Raw genomic sequence first — 25,026 nt, 5'->3', positions numbered from 1 at the left:
TAACATAAATATAGCCATAAATGATGTAAGGAGAGAGAATGTTCACATATATGGTGTAGTGTGATATTAGCACCAAAAACCGAGTGCAAGGTTGAATGGAATTAAGAATTAATCACAGAATAAGGTGGAATGACCGTAACTATATCCATAGGTGATAAATGTATTAAAAAGGTGTACAGTGTATTGTTGACCATCAAGGGCAACGTTAGCTGCAATGTAAAGTTGATTTCAAAAAATAAGGAATTAGCAGGATTATCAATGTAAGAAAAAATGAAAAGGGAGACTGTTCGCCAATATAGTACAGTATGTTGTGCCCCATAATGGGCATACAAGTTAAGTTGAGTAACGGTGATATAAATTTGTATAAAAAAGTATGTATCTTGTCACCACAGAAGGGAAGAAAAATAAGCCTGGTAAGATATGTTGGATGCCCAAATATGTGAAAAATCAGTATCATGAATCCAACAATCTATTATAAAGCGAGAGGGTTTTTGAATTTGAAAATGAATGGTATATGATGGCCACCTGCATTGTAGTACCTTAAAAATGAATATGTTTATTTGTGAATAAAGGGAGTAACATTAAACTCCTCATTTAGACCGTTCGGAGTCAGAGTTTTGAAGTAATAAATCCATCTTAATTCCTTCATTAACAACATCTTGTTGTAATTGCCTTTCCTGGAGTTCATGGATAGTCTCTCTATAGCTTGGAAGGAAAGGTGAGTGGGGTCACCACTGTGATGTAATCTCACATGATTTCCGACAGGGGTGGAAACCTTCAGGTTAGAAATGGAACCAATGTGTTGGAGAATCCTTCTCTTGAATTGTTGGTATGTTTTTCCAATGTATTGAGCCTTACAGCTACATGTTATCAAGTAAATGACTTTGGTAGAACTGCAGTTGATGAATTCTTTCACCTTGTATACCTTTGATGTTGTTGTGCTCACAACCGTTTTGGATGGTTTCACGTATTTGCAGGCCTTGCAGTGGCCACATTGATAAATCCTTGCTGTTGGTGTTAACCATGTTGGATTCTGAGTGTTAGGTTCAATATGACTATGAACCAAATAATCCCTGAGATTTCTTGCTCTGCGTGCAGTGATGGTTGGAAAGTTACTAATGCTATCTTTAAGGACTTTGTCATACTGTAAAATGGGCCAATATTTTGACATAATTTCCAGAACTGGTTCCCAGTATTGGTCAAATTATTTATTTTATTTTAGGTTTTTTCCACTATATTTAGTTAGTGTGTTACACTCTGGGTGATTGGCTATTTTTTCAATAAATTATTTTTTATTTTTGATTATTAATCCTGATTGGTATCCTTAGCCTCCACTGGTATTATAACTCATAGTACTTCCTATGTGTTTCTAGTACCCTGACATTGGTATACTACCATTTTCTTTTCCTTATGGAGCCTAGAGCCATTAAGTGGCCCTAATTTAACAAATATGCTGTGATCCTAGCATCTGGTGGAAAAAGCGTATTTTTGTATATTCATGTGTTGCTTCATTTTGGTGAGTTGAAGTGATTTGTCTGTGATTTAAGCTGAATCTGCATTTTGTGCGAGTACACACAGCTTTATTTTTACAGTCTGAGGAATACAAGCTTTGTAACTATAACACAAACAGAAAGCCAGGAATGGAGATTTAGTTCTCAGAGCCTTAATGTAGTAAACAGCTCAATATTTACATGTCTGCTCTCTTGCTGGCAGTCTGCTGGAGGCATATATAGTCATAAAAAAGATTTGAAAACTAAACCCTTTGCACATGAGTAAAAATATGCACAAAAAATACGCCGAGGTGATCCTTAGTTGTGGTGCTTGCTTTGTACGGAGTATTTGAAGTGTGATCAAGATATTACATCACTCTGGCATTCCTTGCAGCTGGCTTTATCCAGGTGGATTTATATTAAAGCACATTTTGCAAAGACCCCCGATGGTGACATTGTTGCTTGGGGAGTGGCGGCCCAGTGATGCAACAGAGGTGAGTTATACTTACCTGATGCAATCTTCAGTTTCTGGTGCTTTTTCCTCCAGGAGCCCAGGCCAGTACTGCACTCTTGCACATACGCAAGAGTACCACACTGTCAGTGGGGGATCCTGCAAAACCACAGAAATGCTCACATAGGGCAGTACAATTTGCACAATACCCAAATCATACAGTTCACATAATTAGGCACTTATGGTAGTGTGTGTGGAACTGCACTCCCATAAATCTGAGCCAGGGTGCTTGCTGAACCGGAATCAAACACCAGGTTTCCAAAAATTAATTAAGTCATAGAGGTCCAGGCACTCCTTGACAAAGACCTTTTGGAGTCGAAACTTTGCTATTGTGGTTCCTAATAAAGTACCTGTCTTGAACCAAGGAGTGCCTGGACCTCTATATTACTTAAAAAATTAGGCACTTAGTCCTACTCACATTTTCATGAGCCTGTACAGAACTGGCTCAGGTATACAGGCACGAGTAGGATATAGGAACCCTGGGATTTGAAATAGATGTGTTTCTCCACAATATATGTTCATATAATGGAGATAAATAGCAGCAATTAGAGAGAGAGAACTTACATTTATTAAACAAAGTATAAAAATCCTTATATATAAAAACAATATGTTGCATCCAAGTATTGTGCAGATTGTACTGTCCTATGTGAGAATTTCTTTTGTAGATACATAATCTGGAACACGTTTTTGTGTGTATGTATAATATTTATTTACTACACTTCATATAAGAGTGTCATCACACATATACAAGTCAATTAGTGCCTTTCCACTTTTTTGTATCAGTTTTTATAAATGTAGACCAGTCCACAGTGGAATTGAAAGTCCAGAAAACTCACTTGACGCTTTTCGCCTTAGCTTTCTCAAAAGTGAATTACCAGAATACAAATAAGTTCTTAATTCGTCTTGTATCTTGTGCCTGAATTTGAATTTAATTAAAATTCAAACACATCTCATAAAGATTTTATCTGTAAGAAATGCTCAATTTTCACGGGGAGTGGCTGAGTCACTTTAAGGCACACGAGTTCAAGTCCAATCAGCCTAATTTAGGGGGCAATATATATGCTTACTTAGGATGAAAGCATTATCCATGTTGTTTAAAGACCACTTTATATTATTAAAGGGACACTGTAGGCACCTAGACCACTTCAGCTAATTGAAGTGGTCTGAGTGCTGTGACCCTTTTGCATCTAGTGGTGCAATGTAAAACATTGCAGTTCCAGAGAAATTGCAATGTTTACATTGCAACTCTAAGTGTGCCCTCTGTGGCTGTCTAGGGGCTTCCGGAATCCAAACTGACTTTTGGTCCGTTATCTGACGCTGGACGTCCTCACGGACGTCCAGTGTCAGATTTCCCCCATAGTAAAGCAGTGAATAATGATTTCCTAATGGGAGGTCTAATGCACGTGCTGATATCGGCGGGGGAGGTGCGTGGGCGGAGCCAAGGCCAAGCACCGAGGGACATTGGCGCTGGATTCAGGTAAGTGGCTGAAGGGGTTTTTAATCCCTTAAGCCATGCAGGAGAGGGGAGGGGTGGGGGGGGGGGGGGGGGAGGAGGTCCTTTTAACCCTATAGTGCCAGGAAATCGGCTTTCTTTTCCCGACACTATAGGGTCCCTTTAAATACTTTAAATATGTTGGTTAGTTTTATGGTGTAAAATTGTAGCTAATAAAATAGTTTTCTGCTTTCGTTCTGTAGTTTTAGAACAATTAACATATATTAACATATATTTAAGTGGCTAGTGCTCAACATTCAAAGGTAATGGAGATAATTTGAGTGTTCTATTTAGATATAAAAATGTATTTACTAAAAGCTTTGGATGGGTTGTGCTGTGTTGTATATTTATGTTGTATAGTAGGTTCCTGTAAATTACATTAGCCTGTTATTGTGAAGTTGATGGGCCAAACATTAAAAATCAATTGGAGAATAAGGAATAAAACTGAATTTAGTAGGTTTTTGGGAAAAAAATAAAATGCCAACTGTTGACCTATCATCCTTGGTAATCTAATGCTGTATCGCCAGTCTCTATGTAGAATGGCCTTTTTATGTTGAGTAGCCAGGCAGGTGAGCCTTCATCGTATACTACTACTGTGCTCCGTACAAATTGTCACGTGGTGTAAAAATGTGTTACTAAAACCTTTCTATGCGATCACCATCACGCTATCGGACTGTCAGTTTTTCTAGCAACATTAAACAGAGAGACTGGTAGAATTATTTAATGATTTAAAGAGATACTTTTTCAGTTTGCAATGCTTCATGTTGATCTATGACAATGAAATGGTTTTTTGCCAAAGGAAAAAAATAGAGGGTACTAACTGCACCAAGGTAAAACCCAAAATAAAAGGTTTATGCACTAATCATTGTGAATATGTGCTGTTAGGATAAACAGTTTTTTTTTTAAAATGTCAATATTATTTATCTTAAGTCTCAATATTCCCTGCCAATATATTTATGCATTATGACCTATTTGTGTCACAAAAGAAACCTTTTAAGACCCGTTTTACTGCCTTAAAAAGCAAAGCTGTAAAGGAAATTTGCTTTTATGGAAGTTGGAAAAGCCATGCTACAGCAGTCAAGATTGTATGCCAGCCAACATCACTCTGAAGCCTAAAGTGGTACTGTACTATTTAGGGCAATGTTTAAAGAGACATCCAAGTTATTCTTAGAATTGATCCATCGATTTTTAAATGCATCTAGAATAAAACAAAAATTATACTTTTGAAGTCTGCAAAACGAGCTCTTGCCAAATCAGAATGGGATTTACCCAGTCATTATGCTCCTGTAATTTATGATTGGTTCTGCAAAGCATATGGTGTTTGGAGTATTCCTTTAAAAAAATAAACCTTAAACCTGTCTGTATTCTCAGTGCCATGAGAGTCCCATGCGCAGGGGCCCAACCCTTCTACTGTGATATTTTGTGGGCTGATGGATCTCTGGTCCAGTCCAATGCTTCTCATTGACCTATGGTGCATCCACAACAGTAGCCATGACCGTATCCTTGGCAAATGCCCTATCAAACCAGTGCTTCTCTATGAGAAGCATTAGATGCATTCAGTGTTGTGTGTTATGACTAAAAACTGAAGGTCTAATCGAGAATGTGCTCTCTGTAGTGTCTGTCTGCCAACCACCAGAGACGTCTTCTTAGACAAATGTAAACATTGCTTGGAGTACCTTTTGTTGCTTACATACTACACCATAAGTTTTCCTCTTTTTAAAAATGTTTTAATTTTTTTAATTTTACATGTCTTCGAGGACATAATAGGTGCTACACTACCCTTCTGCTTCTTAATTTCTATACACCGGACAAGAGAGACTCTGGACTTGATTGAGCTGCCTTAGAACTTTTATAGTACTCTACAAGCGCTGAATCTTTTATCTTTTTGTTTTACTTAATTGCTTGGAGTATTTCTTTAAAACACGCTATGGAGTCAGTAGCAATCAACTTTATATTTGCGTATCAGTTAATCCATAGTTTTGAGAATTATTTTATTAATTAAAATTACTTCAATGCCGGCATATAGGATACATTTTAAGATAGAAAACCCTTTTATATCAGCTGACTACACAGCCCTGCTTTAACCCCTTAAGGACACATGACATGTGTGACATGTCATGATTCCCTTTTATTCCAAACGTTTGGTCCTTAAGGGGTTAAAGGTGCATTCTTTATTTTTATCTAGTGTCACATGTTAGTTTCCCTTATAGGTAAATGTCTACACAAACATTTATTCTGCTCTTAGTGCTGGTATTTCAGAGCTTCTTCACAGCGGTCACATGCTTTTGTCGGACCACTGAATTCGAACATCTGGATTTCACATTTCTACTTTTTCCTTCTTTTTTCTCTCTCTCTCCCAGATTTGTGAATCATGACTTCAATACAGATGTTAGTATTTCTGTAGCTCTTAGTTTTCTTTTTTTAAGCTTGCTGTATGGAAACAATGTGCAGCCACAGTGGAATGTTTTTGCATGGTGATAGCTGATGTATATTTTTCCTACAACTGCTAGGTTTTGTGTTATGTGTTTGCATAGAAATAGGGGAAAATATTTTATTATACTAATTACTATAATTAATGTCATATCAATCCAATAAATGATTTGATGTTCTAACTTTGGGGGGCGTATCTTGATTTTTCTAGACAAAATGGGCAGTGAGGACTATGTATACTCAGTAACTTTTTTTTAAGCAGTTTTCCTACCCGTAACCTTGGAAACCAGTTAAATATTCCTGCTGATTGTTCTGAAATTACTCTTCATATATAGCTCCCTATAATTCTTTATTCATATTCTCTGTCATAGAAAAGGCCAATTCTAGGATCTAAAACCCTTCTACAACTAAATGGAAAGTCTTATGGGGAAATAAGAGGAATCTTTCATAAAAAGATACTCCAAGCACCACAACCACTACAGCCCACTGTACTCTGGCAACATCTCAGTGTAGTGTGAGTGCAGGGCTAAATTATGTATGTTGGTTTGCTTTTGTTTTACACAGCCATCACTGCCACCATCCTGTGTGAGTCTGTATTCCTGGTACTATAGCTCTTCCACCACTCCTCCTCCGGTAAATAAAGGGTTAAAAAAATAAAACCTTTGTTTACATACCTGATTTCAGCGATGGGTCGAAGTAGGGAGTGATAAAGAGGTTAGCAGGAGCACAGCTCAATATAGAGTTACCCTAGAGAGCAATACATAAGATGTAACAGAGACTTGTATGGTAGTTCAAGATGTAGATATATAAACCACTGGGTTAGTCAGCTTTGGTAAATGCTTGATAGGAGGCCATGTAAGACACCTAATAGTGTATTATATCAGAAGAGACCGCATATTGTACAGTTAATTAGGCAACTTGAAAACTAAGAGTATACATGACTCTTCTGTCATATGCCCGTGAATGGGAGGCCTGCTCCCTGTGGGAGTAAGAGTTCCTCTGAGTGCCAGGGGGGACCCCACGTGCTTTGTGGGTTGTTTTTCTCCCAATACATGTGAGTCGGGCAGTATCCACCAGTGATAACAGCGGTCTTGGACTGCTTCCTTGCATGACTGTGACCTTGCTTGTCACAGTCCTGAACGGTCCGGGGCCTGGTTCGGCCTATGGTCCTCCGCTGGCGTGGTCGGTGTCATGATATGATATTGCTGCTATGTGCAGGTAGCTCTGTAGTGTCAGAAGCCTTGTTCCTTGAAGTATAAGTGTTTGCCCCCATTAGTTCAGGCAGTGCAGGCCGTTCACAATGCTTTCCTTCAGCGGCCATGTTGGGATACACAAGGCAGGGATTCAGTCTTGCAGGCCTGTCTGTTACTGGGTGTGAGCAGATCAGCACTCCAGTGGGTACTGGGATATCCCCCACTGGTCCAGTGAGGGGGTGGGTGGTAACAGGGCTGTTGATAGGCTTCAGCCTGATGTGCTTACCGGGTCGAGAGAGAGTCCGCTTCCCCTGGTCGCTGGGCACGTAAGGCCGCAGACCCAGAATGAGGTAGGTGCTTGACCGACCGAGTAAATATGGACATAGGACGGTGCAGGCTTGCAGAATGTCGGTCTGCAGCTGAAAGAAAGTTTTGTCTGCGTCGCTAAAGGGCGATTTAGCCGGTATATGAAGCTTGTATAGCTGGAGCGAACAGAATGTGCGCCAGGCCATCTTGAGTGTCAGGCCCCGCCCTCGCCCCATTGTTAAAGAGGTTTTTGTGCCTCCAGTGTTACTCTTGTGATAGTGTTCTCATTTAAGGTTAACATGCTGCATTAGACAGCGCAATCTGCTCCACGACAAAGTCAGATTTAAGTTAAAGTTATGTACACGTACGTTAAGCACAGTGTAGTTCAGCTGTTAGCTTTGTAAAATAGAAAGGTGACCATTGACTATCTAGAACTGCTTATGGGATAAACCCAACAGTGCTGTGGCAGGTTTAATGAGGATCATGGTGGCAGTCACTACCTGGTCTGTGCAGAGCTCATTGCACCAGCCACAAACCATCTCCAGGCTACAGCTCTACGGACTGCCAGTCTGTAGGGAAACAATCCAGCAGTTTAGATAATAGGACCATGGGTGCAAATGAAAATGCCTGTGAAGTACTCCGGAGAGGAGATTCTGAATATCGTTCCAAAATAATGTTACCTTTGAACAAGACCACCGTGCCTTTATCACTGCATGGACTCCAGCATAGGTCTGTGGTTAACTTCTCCATATGGAAAAGCTTGACAGGGTCTTGTGACGGCACATCGGGATTTTGTACTTTTGATCCTGGTGTTGAACGCAGATGGGCACCCCTTTCATTGCATCCCATGTATCCTCAAAATCTTCCCCCTCTAAGGTCACCCCTGCTCCCTTTGTTGGCAATAATTAAGTGATCCCCATACTCCAAAGTGTGAGCATGGTAGAGAGTTATTTTAAACTGAGATCTTGAGCCACTAGCCCTTGGTCAGTTTCTCAAAAAAGGTTGGTTCTCTACTGGCTGACTGTCTTATCCTGTAGTGCCTTTTTAAAAGGACACTATAATTACCACAACCTCTACAGCTTAATGTAGGCTTGGTTCCTCAATGCACCCCCTCCCCCATATGATATATATATATTACACGTACATATATGCAAATGTTGAGGGTATGCGATTGGATGCGGTAATGTGAGGTTTGTCGAGGTGCTGCTTGTGGGGTGGCTACTTGTTGTGTTGCATTTATGAGGGTATGCTGCTTGTAGGGTTGCATGCGTGGGGGAGAAGCTGCTTATGTGGATGGGACGGTTTGCGGTGTAGTGTGTGTATTTGGGCGGGATAGGGCCTATTTGTGTGTTTTGTTGAGGGTACGACTTTATAGGGGCTGTAGTGTGTGCGCCGAGGGATTGTATCAGAGTGTTGCCATGGTAATACATTTTAACACTTCATGTTTATTCAATCATAATCATAATGGGACTCCAGTGCACCCTTTGAGTATGGCAAGAAGGATTACTGCAGCGATAAAGCACTTTTTGTTTTCTGTAAACCTTGGGTGCTGCATTCCATCCATGTATTATCTGATTTCATCAAAGGCATTGCGTGGGTGGAAAGTTGGCTCCCATGGGATAGCTGTGTGTGTGTTAACAGGCAAACGAAATCCTGAGTAAAATCCTCAAACTAACAGAAGTAGAGACTCCCAATGAAAGGCTGTGTTCAGTCTTGGTCTGCACAATGTGTAAAATCTATGATTCTAGCTTGATTTACTCTTTCACTGCCATGGCCCTGGTGTAGTGTATCAGGAAATTGCCACAATGAAAGTATGTATCTGAAGATTGCAATCTGCTGCCTTAATCAAAACATTGCTATATCTGGCTGATATTCTGGCACTCTCGCAGGGGGTGGGCTATAATTTCCAGAATCACGCAAGATTGTGGTCTAGCACAGCTCATATGCCCTATCTTTTTCTTAAGCTATTTAGTACGTGTTTGCATTGTTACAGTAACATGAAACACAAGTAAAAACTTGCCCCATCCAATTACATCTCCACAGGGTTCAGTGTTACTGAGCCAGCTTATGTATTTATGATTTATACTCTACACAACTCCCTAGGGTTGTTTTGTGTTTTATGTTTTTTTTTTTTTAAATATTATTACTTCCTCCATATCTTGTTCAGTTTAGGAGGTACTGTTCTTGTAATAAAAATACTGTCTTCACTCACGTCAATATCAGCAAACACTACAGGCTACTGTAATATTGTTTACCAATAGCAAGGTACACACACGTTCTGCTCTCCTTTCATAGTGGGCCTTTTATAAAAAAAATATATATATAATTTTTTTTTTTATTATTATGAATAAACAAGCCGACACGGTCTCTGTTTGCCGCCCACGTCCTTGCGGGCCGTCGTAGAGTAAATGTAATATTTGCTCCCAGCTGCTTGATGATCAGCAGCGTTTCAAATTCCATATGAATGATTGAACTGTAGAGACTGCTTTCATTTTGCAACCTGGGAACAATGTGGATTACAGTGCAGAGATGAACCATTCCACTCCTGGCTTCATCTTAAGATGTAACTTACGACTTTGCCCAAATTCTATTTTTTTCGATGTGCTGGAGCATCCTTGTATGAGTATGGCTCCCCATAAGGTGAAGGGAAGCATGTGTCTGGGTTTGGTTGGTGAAGGGAAGAATGTGTCTGCGTTTGGTTTTTATGTTGGGTAGGAGGGGGGATTGCATATTAAATTAGTTTATTACCCACCACTCTTGTTAGTCAACTGAAATCTCAACATTTTATCTTTGCAGTAAATGTTGAAAAAATTGAAGTTAAAGTATTGCCGCACAAGAAGAAGGAAAAGAATTCAGACTGCTGTTTTGAGGTAATTTTTTCACTTGTGTAAGTTGATATTTTGCAAGGTTGCATGATATAATGCACATTGTCTGGCAATGAATGTGTTGCCTGTCAACCTGGAGATTGTTTAAATTAATGGGTAGCAATGTGCAGCCAACCTGCAGAAAGTATGAGGTGGGGCTACAGTGTCCACACCAATAGATGGCTATTATATACAATGTGTGAGGCTTGGCCACCGTGCCAGATCCATTGAGATACCGATCTTCAGATAAGACGTGTTGTCAATTTGTCCGCGCCAATGGCCAGATAGATGCCAGCTTATGAGAGATGTAGCCCGTATCTCGGTATCAATGTATAAGTAGATATTATCTAGACCGAAGAAGAAGAAAAATTGCTGTTTTTTTAGATTCTGTTATATAGTGTCCGCACCCATGGATGAAGACCTCTTTTAGACTTTAATAAATAGGCATACCAATCTTTACATTGTAGTCGGTGTCCCTTTTACTTTACTTGCCAACACTAGCTTGTTTGTCCTCATTGAGTTACAATGAGAATTATTCTAAGCAGTGTTCATTTCCTCTGTTACGAGCAGCTGCAGTACAGGTAAAGGAGATAGATTAGTAGCCCTTTTAAAAGAACATTATAATCACCCAGCCCACTTCATCTGGTTTAAATGGTCTGGTTGCATTTGCTCTATTATTTTTAAGCCTGCCATGTAAGATATGTTTACATTGCAGTTTTAAATCCACCTCTATTGTTTCTTACTGATGGCCACTAGAGGTGCTTTCTCCAGAATGAAAATCTGTATATAGGAATCAATTGCTGCTGATGGCAGCATTTGATTGGAGGAGTGTGGCGTTTGGCTTTATGTGCCTATAAAAAGGAGTAGATTGGAGGAGAATGCAAGTGATGTCAGATTGGATGCCGACTTCAACAGAGGACGAGCTGAAGGCTGCAGTGGAGGAGACTCAGCGCTGGAAACAAGGTGAGTAATATTTATTTTACTTCAATTTTCCTGCCTTCTGTATGAGAGAACCCAAAGTCCCAATATAATAATTGTAATTCTTAGGACTATAAGTTCCCTGTAAAATGGCTGTCACTTTGCAGGTTTTATTTCAAAGTTAAAACTTAATGATGCTGGACGTCCTCACGCTCTGTATGAGGACATCCAGCGACTGTTAAATCCCAAGAGGAAAGCATTGAGGCAATAACTTCGTAATGGGAGGACCTAATGCGCTCACCGTGGATGTGCACTAGTGGGATGTCAGAGTTGACATCGGCACTGGGATTGGATAACCGACTAAAAGTTTTTAACCCTTTAGCTACCGAAGGGGATAGGTGGGACCAGAGGGCTCTATTGCGTTAGGAATACAGATTTGTATTACGAACACTATAGAATCCCTTTAAGGCAAAGTTCTATTTCAATTGCTAAGCTAATTTACCCACAGTCAGTCATTGAAAAGAACCACACAGAACTTTATCATTTTAGCTTTCTTTTCTAAATGAACCTTGTTACACCTTTTAGCTGACAATCCGTCAACCGGCCTGTTACTTTCTGCCAATAAAAAAAACAAATCATTATTATTGAATGTGTGCATATTTTCATTGGGGGATATCTACTAAAAAATTTTTTTTTTAAAAATAAATTAAAATTAAATATATATATTTTTTTTTATTATTTTTGAGTGTCCCTTTAAGATTCCAAGGAAGAAAAGTCAATAAATACATCTATAGGCAAGTGACAATGAGGGGAGTATAGTCATAAAGATACAAGGTCCAAAAGGAAATGAATACTGAAAAAAAAAATGGCCTACCATGTTAATCTCGGGACTGTATGCTTGAATTGGGGGTTGTTGTGTTTTTTTGTTGTCTATGAATTGGCTTCTAAACTGATTTGGTTACAGGATCTTTCCATAATAAAGCCTAGCAAAGGGCGAGTAACCAAAGTACTTAGATCATTTTTATTTTTATTTATTTATTTATTTTTTGCTTTGATGTCCATTTCAAACCACAGCTTCCTTTTTTAGTAGTGCTGCCTGGAATTAATAATGAACTAGTTGAGTTGCCCATGGGCCTATTTGATCCTAAATGGAGTTTCAAGCTAAATCTTGTGATATTTTCCCTTGAGCATGTGTGTTTCTACTTACCTGCTACTCTTGTTTCCTGAGATCTGACACATTGGTTCTGTGTTGGGCACACACAGATGAGTAACTGAAGTTTGCAGAACCGGAAGGTGGGAAAAGCATACATACAATATTTACCTGGTTTGCTGGTAAATCAAACAATCTGCTGCTTTTAATAGTACCACGCTCGTTCCAGGTGGAGGGGGGGGGGAATTACTCCTTACTGGTATCTGAGCTATGTTTGTGTTGACAGAAGCATACTTCTGATTTAATAATTTTCAAAAAATTCCACCAATCCTTACAGATGTGAGCCGCTGTTCACCGAGGAACCCTGCGACTATAAACAGACTCCTGTAAGAGATTTCCACTTTACTTTGCAGATATTTGAAAGGCTATCGGTGCATCTAAATCAGTGTTATCTCTGGATATTTATTACTTTTTGAATTAAAGGGACACTATAGTCACCTGAACAACTTTAGCTTAATGAAGCAGTTTTGGTGTATAGAACATGCCCCTGCAGCCTCACTGCTCAATCCTCTGCCATTTAGGAGTTAAATCCCTTTGTTTATGAACCCTAGTCACACCTCCCTGCATGTGACTTGCACAGCCTTCCATAAACACTTCCTGTAAAGAGAGCCCTATTTAGGCTTTCTTTATTGCAAGTTCTGTTTAATTAAGATTTTCTTATCCCTTGCTATGTTACTAGCTTGCTAGACCCTGCAAGAGCCTCCTGCATGTGATTAACGTTCAATTTAGAGATTGAGATACAATTATTTAAGGTACATTACATCTGTTTGAAAGTGAAACCAGTTGGTTTTTTTTATGCAGGCTCTGTCAATCATAACCAGGGGAGGTGTGGCTAGGGCTGCATAAACAGAAACAAAGTGATTTAACTCCTAAATGGCAGTGAATTGAGCAGTGAAATTGCAGGGGAATGATCTATACACGAAAACTGCTTTATTTAGCTAAAGTAATTTAGGTGACTATAGTGTTCCTTTAATATTTGTAGTGTTGTTGTTTTTTCAATAAAAATCTAGTCTATTTGCTTTTTCTATCTTGTCTACATTGGCATAAAATTTACAAAATTGTGGTCAGTTCCCAACAATATCTGATGTAGTGAGTAACTTTGACTCATGTGAATGTAAAATTTAAGCTAAAGGAGATGAATCACTGCAGAGGAAATGGGGGAAGAAAATGGTGGAAAGTTGGATCACATTGTGTGAACTTGCCTTCAGCAGAAAATCCTGCGACAGCTAAACTATGGCGTTAATTTACAAAGCACACTTGTAGTGCAAACCTGTGGTATTGGGTGAAATTACAATGTATTGCACTTTTTTGTTTTAGGTTTTGTGGTCTGATTCCTCCGTGAGTTTGGTAACCAAATCTTCTACAGAAATCATAGAACTAATTTCAAAGGTGAGCACAGTGACTTTTACTTTTTTTTTTTTTAATTCTTTATTTTTGAGGTGCGTAAAAGTTTCACGTTGGTTACATGTGACAGGGTTACAATACATGTAGAAAAAAAAATATATATGCAGGATAAATTTGTCAGATATAGCGCACCAATTTTTGTAATATATAACATGTTAAAGCATTGGACAGGCTAGAGGTTTTACATGACTTGTAAATCGTTCTTTGTACAATTGTGAGACCAGGTCTGTCCTTGGTGTGTCAGCTTGTATATGCCTCTGTTGGCAGGGTTTGTCTGTGGTGTGGCGAGTTATCAGTCGGCATGTAATGTGAGTTGAGTGTGGGTCGGTCAAGCTAGTGAGCGAGATGTGCTGGTGCCTTGTGTCATATAACTGAATACGTGACGTGAGAGACTGAGTTGTGCCTCGTCTTGGTCAGATGGTGCTTTAAGGGTAGGCCCCTGCCATCTGGGGTGGGTGCCCCTAACCAAGGGGGCTGCGGGGGGGGGAGGGTATGGCTGGAGGACGCCATCTGGTTCTAGTAGAGGTTTGTTTTGCTGCGCATTATCCTTGTGGTGTTGTTGCCGTTTCCAATACTGAATGCATTGGATTGGGTAATTGTGTAGTCTGGCTGGTAAAGCATTCGCTAAGAGAATAAAAAGGAAAAAAAACAAAGTATAAAAAGGGAAACAACGTAATCGTAGAACACAAATATCTTTTGCTCGCTTAGCCTGAAAACGGTAACTTAAAGGAAGAAGATGCCCCTGAAAAAGTAGGCTCGTATTGAGTTCCCTTGCGAACTCTCTAATTGTCCTGTTTCTCGAGCCGCTGTGGTTCCCTCTTGAGTCGGGGGTCTGCCCTCTGCTGTCTGGGTTCCCTTGGAATGCAGGGGACCACCGTGGCTGGGCTCCAAAGTCCTGTTGGCACAGTTCCAGGTGTCTCAGGGTTTGGGGTGGATACCCCCAGGTTGCGTAGAAATGTTGGTGCCTCGTTCATTGTTGCCAAGAGCTTTGCGTTGAAGGAGTGTGGCCTTTGTGAGGTCTTGGAAGAATGTGAGAGAGGTGTTTTCAAACAGTAATGGCGTCTTGCCTCTTAGGGCCGACATGATTTGAATCTTGTCTTGGATTGTGATGCATCTGAGGATCACGTCACGAGGCTGTGTGGATTTGAGCGGGGTGGTGCTGGTGAGACGGTAGACTCCGTCAATGGTGATTTTTTTTTTTTTTTGCCGCTGTGTGGGGCAGAATTGTGGTCAGAAGTCGGCGGATATAATGTTGTAACTCCTCCGCTGTAATTGTAGCCGGGATTCCCCGTATTTTGATATGGGTGCTTCTGTGGCGGTCTTCTACCGCTGCTAGTTTGTGTGTGAGGGTATGCTGAGTAGCCTGGATCTGGGTCATTGATTCATCCAGTTTGTCCAGATGGTTCTTTACTGCCAGCACTTCTTCCTCTGTGACTCTCTCCCATTCTGTGACCGCGTGCACCTCCTTTTTTAGAAGAGCAGAATCTGCGGCCAGCAGCTTGTGTATTTCTGCTAGTAAGATTTTTAAGTCCCCTTTTGTTGTTGGGGCAGAGTCATCTGAGGTGTCTTGCACTGAGGGCTGTGGGATCCCCTCATCCTGTTGTTCCCGGGTCGGGTGGTGTTCGGCTGTCGCTGCTTGCGGACGCGGGTTTATGTGGGGTAGGCCTTAGGAGCATCTCCCCAATGCCCCTGGTCTCAGCTGCGGTTTGGGGCTTTTGTGAGCGGCGGCCCATTACCTGTGCGTGCGCTGTCGGCTGGGCCGGAGTGGAGGTATGTGTCTGTTTAGCCTCTCTTGCCGCTATACTCTCCAGCAGATCTCCCAGGTCCGGGATCGATGGCGTGTAGTAGGCCCGAGATCTCCGTCTCTTTTGGGGTAGTTTCTGGGCAGCGAAGAAAGGCATCAATCGGTGCCGGACGACTTGCTGGAGCGGGTGGTGAGGGTTGCGGGTGTGGATCGGGCTCAGGTTGGCTGATATTTGTGTCAGTGACTTTTACTTTCAACTCCATAAAGGGTCCGTTTGGCTGATTGCACTGGAGGCTGAATATCCTTACACGTTCAGCTTTTTTAGATCTCTCTGCTGAATTAATAGTTATGTGCAATTATTTTACACTGCCAGTAGAACTATGAATAATAAGCCCTCCACCCACCCAAAACAACACAACACCAACAGCAAAAACAAATTGGACTGTTTTGGATCACTTTATATTGGTATATTTCTAATAACTCTGGGTGTCTCAGACCGTGTGCAGTTACTCATTAAATGGCAGCTGATTTGTTCAAGGAGCCGGCGGTGTTCAGCGCTGCCCCCCTTGCAGGACTCTTAACAATGCTGACATCATGGAAGTCCATTAGATGGGATAAGAACTGACATCAGCAAATTAAGCATCGCTGCAGCTAGACGTTTCTCTCTGAATGTGCAGTGTGTTTGGTTTTACTTGGCTTTACTTTAAACAAAAAACTTGTGGCTTTGTGGGTATTCTTTCAACAGGAAGACGTTTTTGGGTTTATTTGTCTATTATTGAAAAATATAATTGTGTAAAAACTGTTAGCTAACCATTAGTTAACAGGATGTGCCCTTTCTTAAGGTGGGACCTTTTTATATGTACGTAGCTCCTGTACTGCTTTTACTGATTTTTGTTTTTTAATGCCTATATATTGTGCAGGGTTGTATTGTAATCCTTTAATTTGTGTCATTTTTCAGCTTTCCCATCTGTTCCCAGAAGAGAACTTGGAGAAATGCATTCCTTATGGTGTTAGGATGGACTCCTTCTGCATGGACAGGAATCACGTGGATCTTGAGTTAGACCTTCGGTATGGCTGTAATGTTACAAAATTATCTGAAATGCAGACTGACCGCTAGAGTGCAGTATGCAGGCCTTGTACAGGCATCGTTATAGTAACCCTTGCAGTGTTTGAAATATGTTTGGACACGTATAAACAGTGGGTAATTTATTTAATATTTTGATATGGAGATATGGAAATGTTTCTGCTAATTTGCAGTGCTGCAAGGTGTTCCCTACTGACTCTAATATAATATAAAAGAATAATTTACAAAGAGTAAGCCGCACTTGGATAATCACAGTATGAGTCGCAGATATAACATGTATTCTGCAGCAAGGATCTCAATAAAAAAAATACCAAATATTGCCAGCAGAATAAACAAGTAAAAAACGGAGTATTGAAATATAAAGAACACCTAAAAAGAACCTTATTGGCAGTCCACTTAGTTTCCAAGTTCTTTATATCGCAGATGATCTACACTTGTGGATTGCACATGATAATTGCTGCCCAGTAGTCCCTGTTCCATGGATAGGTGCTGTGAAATGTACCTTGCAATCAGTAAGGGCTGTTTTGCAGTAGGCATCAAGGAAGTGTATACATGTGATGGACTTCAGGACACATGAATAAAAGGCAGTGATAAGTTACGCTTACAATGTAAAGCTAGAGTGCAGGCCAAACTCTGCTCCCTCGGTTAGATCCATGGGTTGTATCGGCATTCAACTAATAATACTAAAACTTGCCTTGCAAATTAACAGTATCCACAGTGGACATTGGAAAGATAATGGCCTCACATATGAAAAATCTGATCTATAATTTTAACTTGTGAGGTGACACTCCCTAACCTGGAATAGGACAGACTACCAAATAGTGCTGAAATCCACTATTTATTAATTCAAATCAAAGGTGAATAAAAATGCATAAAAATAAGTAAAAGGGAACTTATTGGTCTATGGTAGTTCAGTCCTTGTATGCCAAAACGCATACTATACAGAGAGGTAAGCTATTATCTGCTTGTCTACTATTTAGCGCTCCATCCACTGATTATAAGGTTTATCCTGTAAATCTTTTTTTTTTTTTTTTTTCCTCTATGTATTTATGGTGAGGGAAGAAACGTACCCCTCACGGGTGTTTAAAAGCAGCTATTCACCACGTTGATTTTGAAGCACTATTTACTGTTCACACTGAGCTCACTAGTGAGTTACTTCTGTTACAAGAATAAGGGCCCGACTAGAAGGTCACATTTTGATAAAATACGTGATAATAGTGAGAGTCAGAGGAGAAGTTGAACTAGACTTGGCTTAGTACCTGACTGCACGTGCATTTTTACACTTGGGCCATGAGAGAGGCTATGTTATGTAAAAGGAGTAAATTACGAGTAAACAGAGTCCCCTAGGAGGCTTTCACTAGCTTGTGTGCTAAATGTAAAAGAGTGATCAAGGGTAAACAATGTTAAAGGGCCTTAGGGACTAGAAACTTGCGGTATCTGCCCACTCTTGCACAGTCCAGGAGTCCGGGAGCTCAGTCAGCTGGTGCCCGCCGAGGGTACAGGATAGTCCTGCAGGGTGTTGAGGCATTGCAAGCCTGTGGAGCCTGATGCCTTTTGATGTGATTAGTCTGCCTGCAGCTCCAGGATCCGGATCAGGACATGCTGTAGCAGACCACTGGTCTACTCGCCCTGTCAGGCAGAGTGAGTAGGCTAGTCACATCTGGTAGCTGTGCAGAGCTTGATATCTCTGGTGGCGTCTTGTAGGAAGCCCTGGCTGTTTGTATCCGCGGCGCTTTGTGCCTAGGTGGAGCGCGCTTCTTGGTTTGCCGCCAGGATGAGGCCTGCTTCATAGGCAAGGCTAGTGTAACCGTGCCCGGTTTGTATCCGCGGCGCCTAGTGCCTAGGTGGAGTGCGCTTCTTGGTATGCCGCCAGGAAGAGACCTGCTTCATAGGCAAGGCTAGTGTAACCGTGCCCGGTTTTGGAGGCATTCTGCCCTCCAATTTGCGCCAGAAGTCTTCGAAGAGGGCATCCAACTTGGTCAGCACTCCAGGTTCTGTAGGACAGTTGGAACACGCTGAGTTGTAGGCTTATATATAGGCTTATATATAGGCTTATATATAGGCTTATATATAGGCTTATATATAGGCTTATATATAGGCTTATATATATATATATATATATATATATATATATTTTTTTTTTTTTATTATTTTTTTTATTTTATTTTTAAATTGGCGCAACCTGTTTCTGTTCTATACATTTAAAAAAAAAAAAATAGTCACATTTAAATAGATAGTAGATTGGCACTCCATGTTATGAACCACTTTTCCCATGATGCTCAGCTAGCTATTCAGCCATGCATGTCATATGTAATGAGGTTAGTCATTTACTGGCGTATAGAACATGCACAATATAACCAGGTAATCCTCTCTTTATAATATTTTCCAGGTTTTTGGTGTCTTTGCCTTCCCACGTTTTGAAAAATGACCTTGTCAAGAAGTTTTTCAGTAATTCAAACAGCCACCAACAGCACCAAAACTTAAGTGAGTGCTCCCACCTTATTCTCTTTTCCTTAAACACTGTGATCCCTAGTGTTCTCATCTACCTTTTGACCTTGTTCATTTTAGGCCCCAACAATATGTCACATATTAAAGTGAACACTCCAGTTGGCACATCCATACGGTGAGTATCATTCACTCATTCAGTCAGTAATGAATTCAGTCAGGATGCACTGTTGTAATGTTATACTGTATCAGTAGAAAGGGAATACATCAAAGGATTTAGGTTTCCGTGTCTCTTAAATGGGTGATATTTTCTCAGAAATCCAGTATAAATGCATTATAGTTATCTGAAAATATGGACAGATACGTGGATCTTATGGCCAGGTTCACCTTGCCAATTATGAAAGAAAACAAAAAGAAACAAACATTCAGAGTAGGGATTAAACCCTCAGCGATATATATATATATGTTTTCAGACGATACTGGAGAAAATTCTGGACTTGTGTAAATTTTGGCCTCCCAATGGAAATAAGTGGAGAAGCCATTCCCTAGATGTACCATGCTTTTTCCACCGGTATGTTACCGTTCACATCAGTGGAAGTTGTACTGTGTGTGCAATAGCAGGGTTCATTCCTGAGGAGTTGCCACATGTACTTAATGTTATACATTACTGTACTATTCTTCCTATCAAGAGGAGGACACTTCCTGTTTTAGAAGGAGAGAATAAAAAAGCAGCAGGATGACTTAGTCTTACATTATCTCTCTATAACATTTGTACGTGGTGTGTCCTTGTAATCTTTACTTGCTTTGTCCAATCATTCTTGTTTTTCTAGTTTGTGGTAAAACCTATTCTGTGTTACTTTTCCCTTTGTCATGGAGAGCTGGAGATATCCATAGAGAGCTTGCAGTCTCTGCTAAAATTGACCGGAACCACCATAGCTATGTGGGATTTGGTTGCTACATCGCCCTCTCTGTCAGGGAGAGAGCAAACCATTTGGTTGGTAATTTAGTTGGTAATAGCACCACCAAAAATGATCTGCTACACAATCAGTAGTTGGAACTACCAGAAAATAATAGTGCATGGTAGGTGAACTAGCCCTTTATTTCAGGAGAGAAATGTAAACAGAACTGTCTATATATAAAATGAGCATGTGATCTGTATCACTTGTTACGAAGTACAGAGTGAAGCTATTGATTTGGACAAAACACAGCACCTTTTTCCATCAGTATTTGAAGTGTTTTTTCTTAAATATAGGCCGATATGCGGTGTTGCCAGTATCCAGTCTTCCCAGAGCAGCATTACATCACACCACAGCTCGGTGATCCTGTCCCCCTGTTCACACACTGGGAGCAGTGTCTCCTCCTCGCTAGTATATCGCCCTTCTGTGGAAACCACTTCCTCTGCTATGTCTTCCAACGTGCCAAGTCCTCAGACTCCAGAACAACAAGAAATATTAGAGTGGCTCCGGAAGCTGCGTCTCCACAAATACTACAACGTATTTAGCCAGCTTTCCATGAAAAAGGTAACCTGCCATTGCTGTGGGATGTTCTGAAGCACCTCCCCATTGATAAGCATGCTCTATTTAATCCTATCCCCCGGCTTTTCAAGCCGTACTGCTCATTTATTTGTTAGAAAGTGAGTTCAGATCTCTCCCTATATGCCTTCATTTGTATTCTATGGACCCAGTCATTCTGTGTCTCTAAATAAACGCATTGAATATTTATTTAGACAATTAATGTACAAGTAAAATTTTAGTGCACAGTCTGAAAGGAGCATTATGTTGGGTTTTTTTTTTGTTGTTGTTTTTTTTGACCAGTTAAAGTTTGATTTTAGTAAAAAAAATAAATAAAATAATCAAACCCAAAACTCTTCTGTTACTCCCTGTCAGTCTTATAAATATGCCTTGTGCTATGGTATCTCTTTTCTGTACTGTTCAATACTGCTAACATTTCCTTATAGTGATGCATATATAGAATTCGATTCTGACATCAGACTAAAGCTAATAGTTCTTAGTCTGCTGATGCCCTTGCTAACCTTACAGGCTTGATTTTTCCACAATAGCAGTGTGTCAAATCAAATTTTTCTTCCTTTGTAATTAGTCACCTCCACCATTTCTGACCAAATGTTTATCTACAACTACCGTGAGCTACAATGCATTCATTCATATGGTTTCATGTACATCGTTATTATAATTATTAGTAGTAATATTTCTTTAGCGCCAATATATTTTGCAGGGCTTTATATCCATAAAATGGGGATTTTTGACAACAAGTAATTTACAAACAGAATATAACAGACAAGGGGAAGGTGGCTTTTTTCAAACAAGCTTACAGTCAATGAGGAAGGGTTAAAAGAGACACAAGAGAAATAAAAGCTTGTCAGGGTAGGAGGGATTGAAGGATAAGATGCTCTTGTTGAAATAAGGTAGTAAAGTGTGGTGGGGAAAAACTGAACAGTGGCAGGAGAGAGAATGAGCTACGCTATGGAGGCGAGGGAACTGATGAAGGCAGTGGAATTAGAGAAGCGTCATCCAGTAAGATGTCAAGTTTACCTAAAGGGGTGTCTTTTCAGTGAATTCCTTTTATTGAATTTTTTTTATTCTTAGTTTTTTTAATCATTTAATATACAAATTACAGGTAGTAGTAGTACAGGATGACAGAAAATAGAAATAATACACAGGGGTGTACCCACACACACTTTTAACGTTGCAATCTGACATAATCGGTTCATCTGGGTTGAGCAATGCAGGAACATTGAGTCGTGTTTCCAAAGTGTATATTAAGTCCGGCTTGACTTATCGTTTATTGCTTTCTTTTGTATTATTCATGTCTGTAAAGCCGGGTGCTTATTGGGCTGTTAGTGGGCCCATGTGAGAGGGAACCGTTGCTTGTGTTTGGGTAGTCATGCTTCTTTACTTGTAAACATGTGGGCGGTTTGTTGTGTTGGTCTATTGGTGTACTGGGACAGTGTCGGGTTTTAAGTACTGTTGCTTGCCCTTTCAGAGGTTTCTCATTGTGGCAGGTTGTAAGTGTGGGGGTGATTTGCTGTGTGCATTCCTGCAGTCGTCGAGACGTTCATGTTCTGCTTCAAATTAGTCAGTGTTTGCGCGGTTAAGTGTGTGTGTGTGTGTGTGTGTGTGTGTGTGTGTGGTCCTTGAAGAATGGGAGACAGTGCGGGGAGGAGAGACGCTAAAGGCTTGGGAGTTGGGAGTTGTATGGGTACAATTGGGTAAAGGGAGGCTGTGAGGTCAGGGGAAATCACCCAGTTCCCAAGGTCCTGCAGCCCGTCCCCAGGGTGAGGAGGGGGGTTGAGGGTGGGAGGGAAAGGTGCGCTCAACTCAGGGAATTCTCTGCCAGTCCATGTCCTAGTGGGAGTTCCTGGGTTGTCCAGGATCAGCAGTTATTAATTTGTGTAACAGCTACCAGGGTTGTGTGGTATCACCATCTAGCCATGGGTCCCAGGTCTTGTGAAAATGTTTAGGTGTCTCATGAATCTGTGATGTGAGGCTATCCATGTTGGCGCTGTCTTGTATTTTATTTTTTTTTGCAATGATTAACTTGTTCTCTGCTCTGGTGAAGGCGTCTGGGCCTAGATAGTAGCAACAACCATGGATTCCAAGGGGCATGGTTTGTCCAGCAGTCTGGAAATCAGTGCCGTGCTGCTTTGCCATAAGGGTTTGAGTTTGGGGCATGCCCACCAACAGTGTGGGAAAGTCCCTGCCTCCCTGCATCCCTTCCAGCATTGATTAGAGGGTGCTAAGTGTATGATAGCCAGGCGCTGGGGTGTTAAGTACCAGCGAAGTAACATTTTGTATGCCTGTTCCTCGTGCTTTACACAGATAGATATGGAGGCCGTGGTTTGCCAAATGCTTGGCCAGTGAGAGGGTTCGTCGGGGGGGACCTAAATCCGTTTCCCATGCTGTTATATAGGGAAGCGATATTTGGGTTGCATGGGTCTCTATCGTGGTGGATAGGTCTGAGATTTGTCCCTGTCTAAAGGGGTGTTTTATGCAATCCAGTTCGAATTGTGTTGAGGGGGCCGTACCGGCTTGCTTGATACTGGGTGTGAATACAAAACTTCGTAGCTGGATGTAGTCGAACAACGTAAAGGTGTTTTTGTCGGGTATGTCGCCATACTTTCTGATGATGTTATTGTGATATAAGTGGCCTAACCATGAGATGCCCCTATTTTCAAAGTTGGCAAAGTGTATCGGTGTGAGGCCAGGCGGGAAAAGCTTGTTCTTCCAGATTGGGGTCATTGGGGATAGAAAGGATGACAGCTCAATTTTTGTCCCATAAGTCTATTGAGTATGTGTTGGTGGGGGTAGGGGTCGGTGTGGTCTGGAGAGCCACATATACAAGGATGGGTGGTCCCATCCGAATATCATGTGTTCAAGATCCACCCATCTATTTTTGGCAGGTAGTAAGTGCCATTATTGAATTTGGGCTTATTGTGTTGCTGTCAGGTAGTAAGCGAAATTAGGGAGGCCAAGTCCTCTAGTTTGTTTGGGGACGTAGTGTGGTTTTCCATACTCTGGGTTTGCGCCCGTTCCAAACAAAGGAGTCTACTGCTGATTGGAGGGCTTTGAGGTTTGGTTTGCGGAATGGTATGGGGAGGGTCTGAAACATATACAGGAATCTGCATAGGAGTTTCATTTTAATTGAAGTGACGAGACCTATCCAGGAGATCCCCCCAAGTCTCCCCATTGCATTAGATCTTCATGTGCTTTTCGCAGTAAGGGTGTGTAGTTGGTTTCACAAAGGTTCTCCACGTTGTTTGTCAGTTGGGTACCCAAGTATGCAATGGATGAGGGGCAAATGTGTGTAGGAAGTGTGTCTGTAAGCGTTCTAGGCGTCGTTTATCGATGTGGACAGGTAAGAGTTCTGTTTTTGTGAGATGTAATTTGTATCCGCTTAATGCCCAGTAGGTCTGAAGGAGAGCCAGTGTTGCCGCTAAGGATGCTTCGGTGTTCCAAGGTTAGCAAGATGTCGTTCGCGTAGGCTGCTACTTTGAATGACTTTCCTCGGACCCTCACGCCCTCTACCTCCCGACTGGAGCGTATTGCCTGTAGAAGGGGTTCTAGTGAGATGGCGTAGACAAGGGGCGAGAGAGGGCTGGTGCATTTGTCATTAAAAATCGTGGCGGGTTATGTTGGGGAGGAGCAGTGCTCCTTGCGCGTTATGCTAAATGGCCTGTAAGAAAGACCGGAATGCCTCCGGAAAGCCATAGTGTGTTTGGTAGAAAAACTGCCATAAAAGGCGATCAAACGCCTTTTCGGCGTCAAGCGAGATGATTGCCAGTGGAATTCTTCTATGTTGCACTAGCCATATCGGGTCTATGCCTATTGGGGGTGAAGCCTACCTGGTATGGGTAAATGATGGATTCTAGATATGGATTAAGTCTAATAGACATTATTTTGGTTACCAGTTTGAGGTCAACGTTAAGAAGAGAAATAGGTCTGTAATGCTCTTGTTCCGAATGGTCCTTGTTTGGTTTTGTAAGGAGGCATATGTGTGCAGTGACCATGTTTTCCAGGAGTGTCTCTTACTTCAGCAGGGCGTTAAATACCCATGTAAGAGGTGTGCGGAGGATTTGACTGAATTCTTTATGATATAAGGCAGTGTACCCATCTGATCCAGGGCTCTTATTGGGCTTGAAGGCTTTTCTTCTGTTGTGACTTCTGCCGCTATTGATGCTTTAGCGTCCTGGGGAAGGACTGGAAGGTCTAGGTCATTTAGAAGAAAGGTGGCGATGGTCTTTTGATATTTGCAATCGTCCGGTGGGGGAGTGGTTATACAGAGATGTGAAGTATCTTTTGTAAATTTCCCCTATTCGGTCTGGGTTGCTGCTACTTTGTCCTGATGGAGTGCGAATTTTGTTAATCTGTTTTGCTTCCATTCTATGTTTGAGGCGACATGCTAGCATGGAGTCCGCTTT

The 25,026-nt window shown here is 41.2% G+C and overlaps 1 protein-coding gene across 1 annotated transcript in view; it reads left to right on the top strand.

The window, feature by feature from the left end:
- The window catches only part of ZCCHC14 (zinc finger CCHC-type containing 14), a 61,270-nt gene that overhangs the window by 17,443 nt on the left and 18,801 nt on the right, over nt 1-25,026 (top strand). The window contains exons 4-9 of the mRNA XM_063438296.1: nt 10,219-10,292; nt 13,732-13,803; nt 16,521-16,630; nt 19,036-19,130; nt 19,215-19,269; nt 20,344-20,611. Of these exons, the coding sequence (XP_063294366.1) occupies nt 10,219-10,292; nt 13,732-13,803; nt 16,521-16,630; nt 19,036-19,130; nt 19,215-19,269; nt 20,344-20,611 (674 nt within the window). The remainder of the gene's footprint in view (nt 1-10,218; nt 10,293-13,731; nt 13,804-16,520; nt 16,631-19,035; nt 19,131-19,214; nt 19,270-20,343; nt 20,612-25,026) is intronic.

The sequence above is a fragment of the Pelobates fuscus genome, chromosome 12, assembly GCF_036172605.1.
Source record: "Pelobates fuscus isolate aPelFus1 chromosome 12, aPelFus1.pri, whole genome shotgun sequence".
Lineage (NCBI taxonomy): Eukaryota > Metazoa > Chordata > Amphibia > Anura > Pelobatidae > Pelobates > Pelobates fuscus.
The sequence above is the reverse complement of the archived record's forward strand: the minus strand, read 5'-3'. Positions and strand labels throughout refer to the sequence as shown.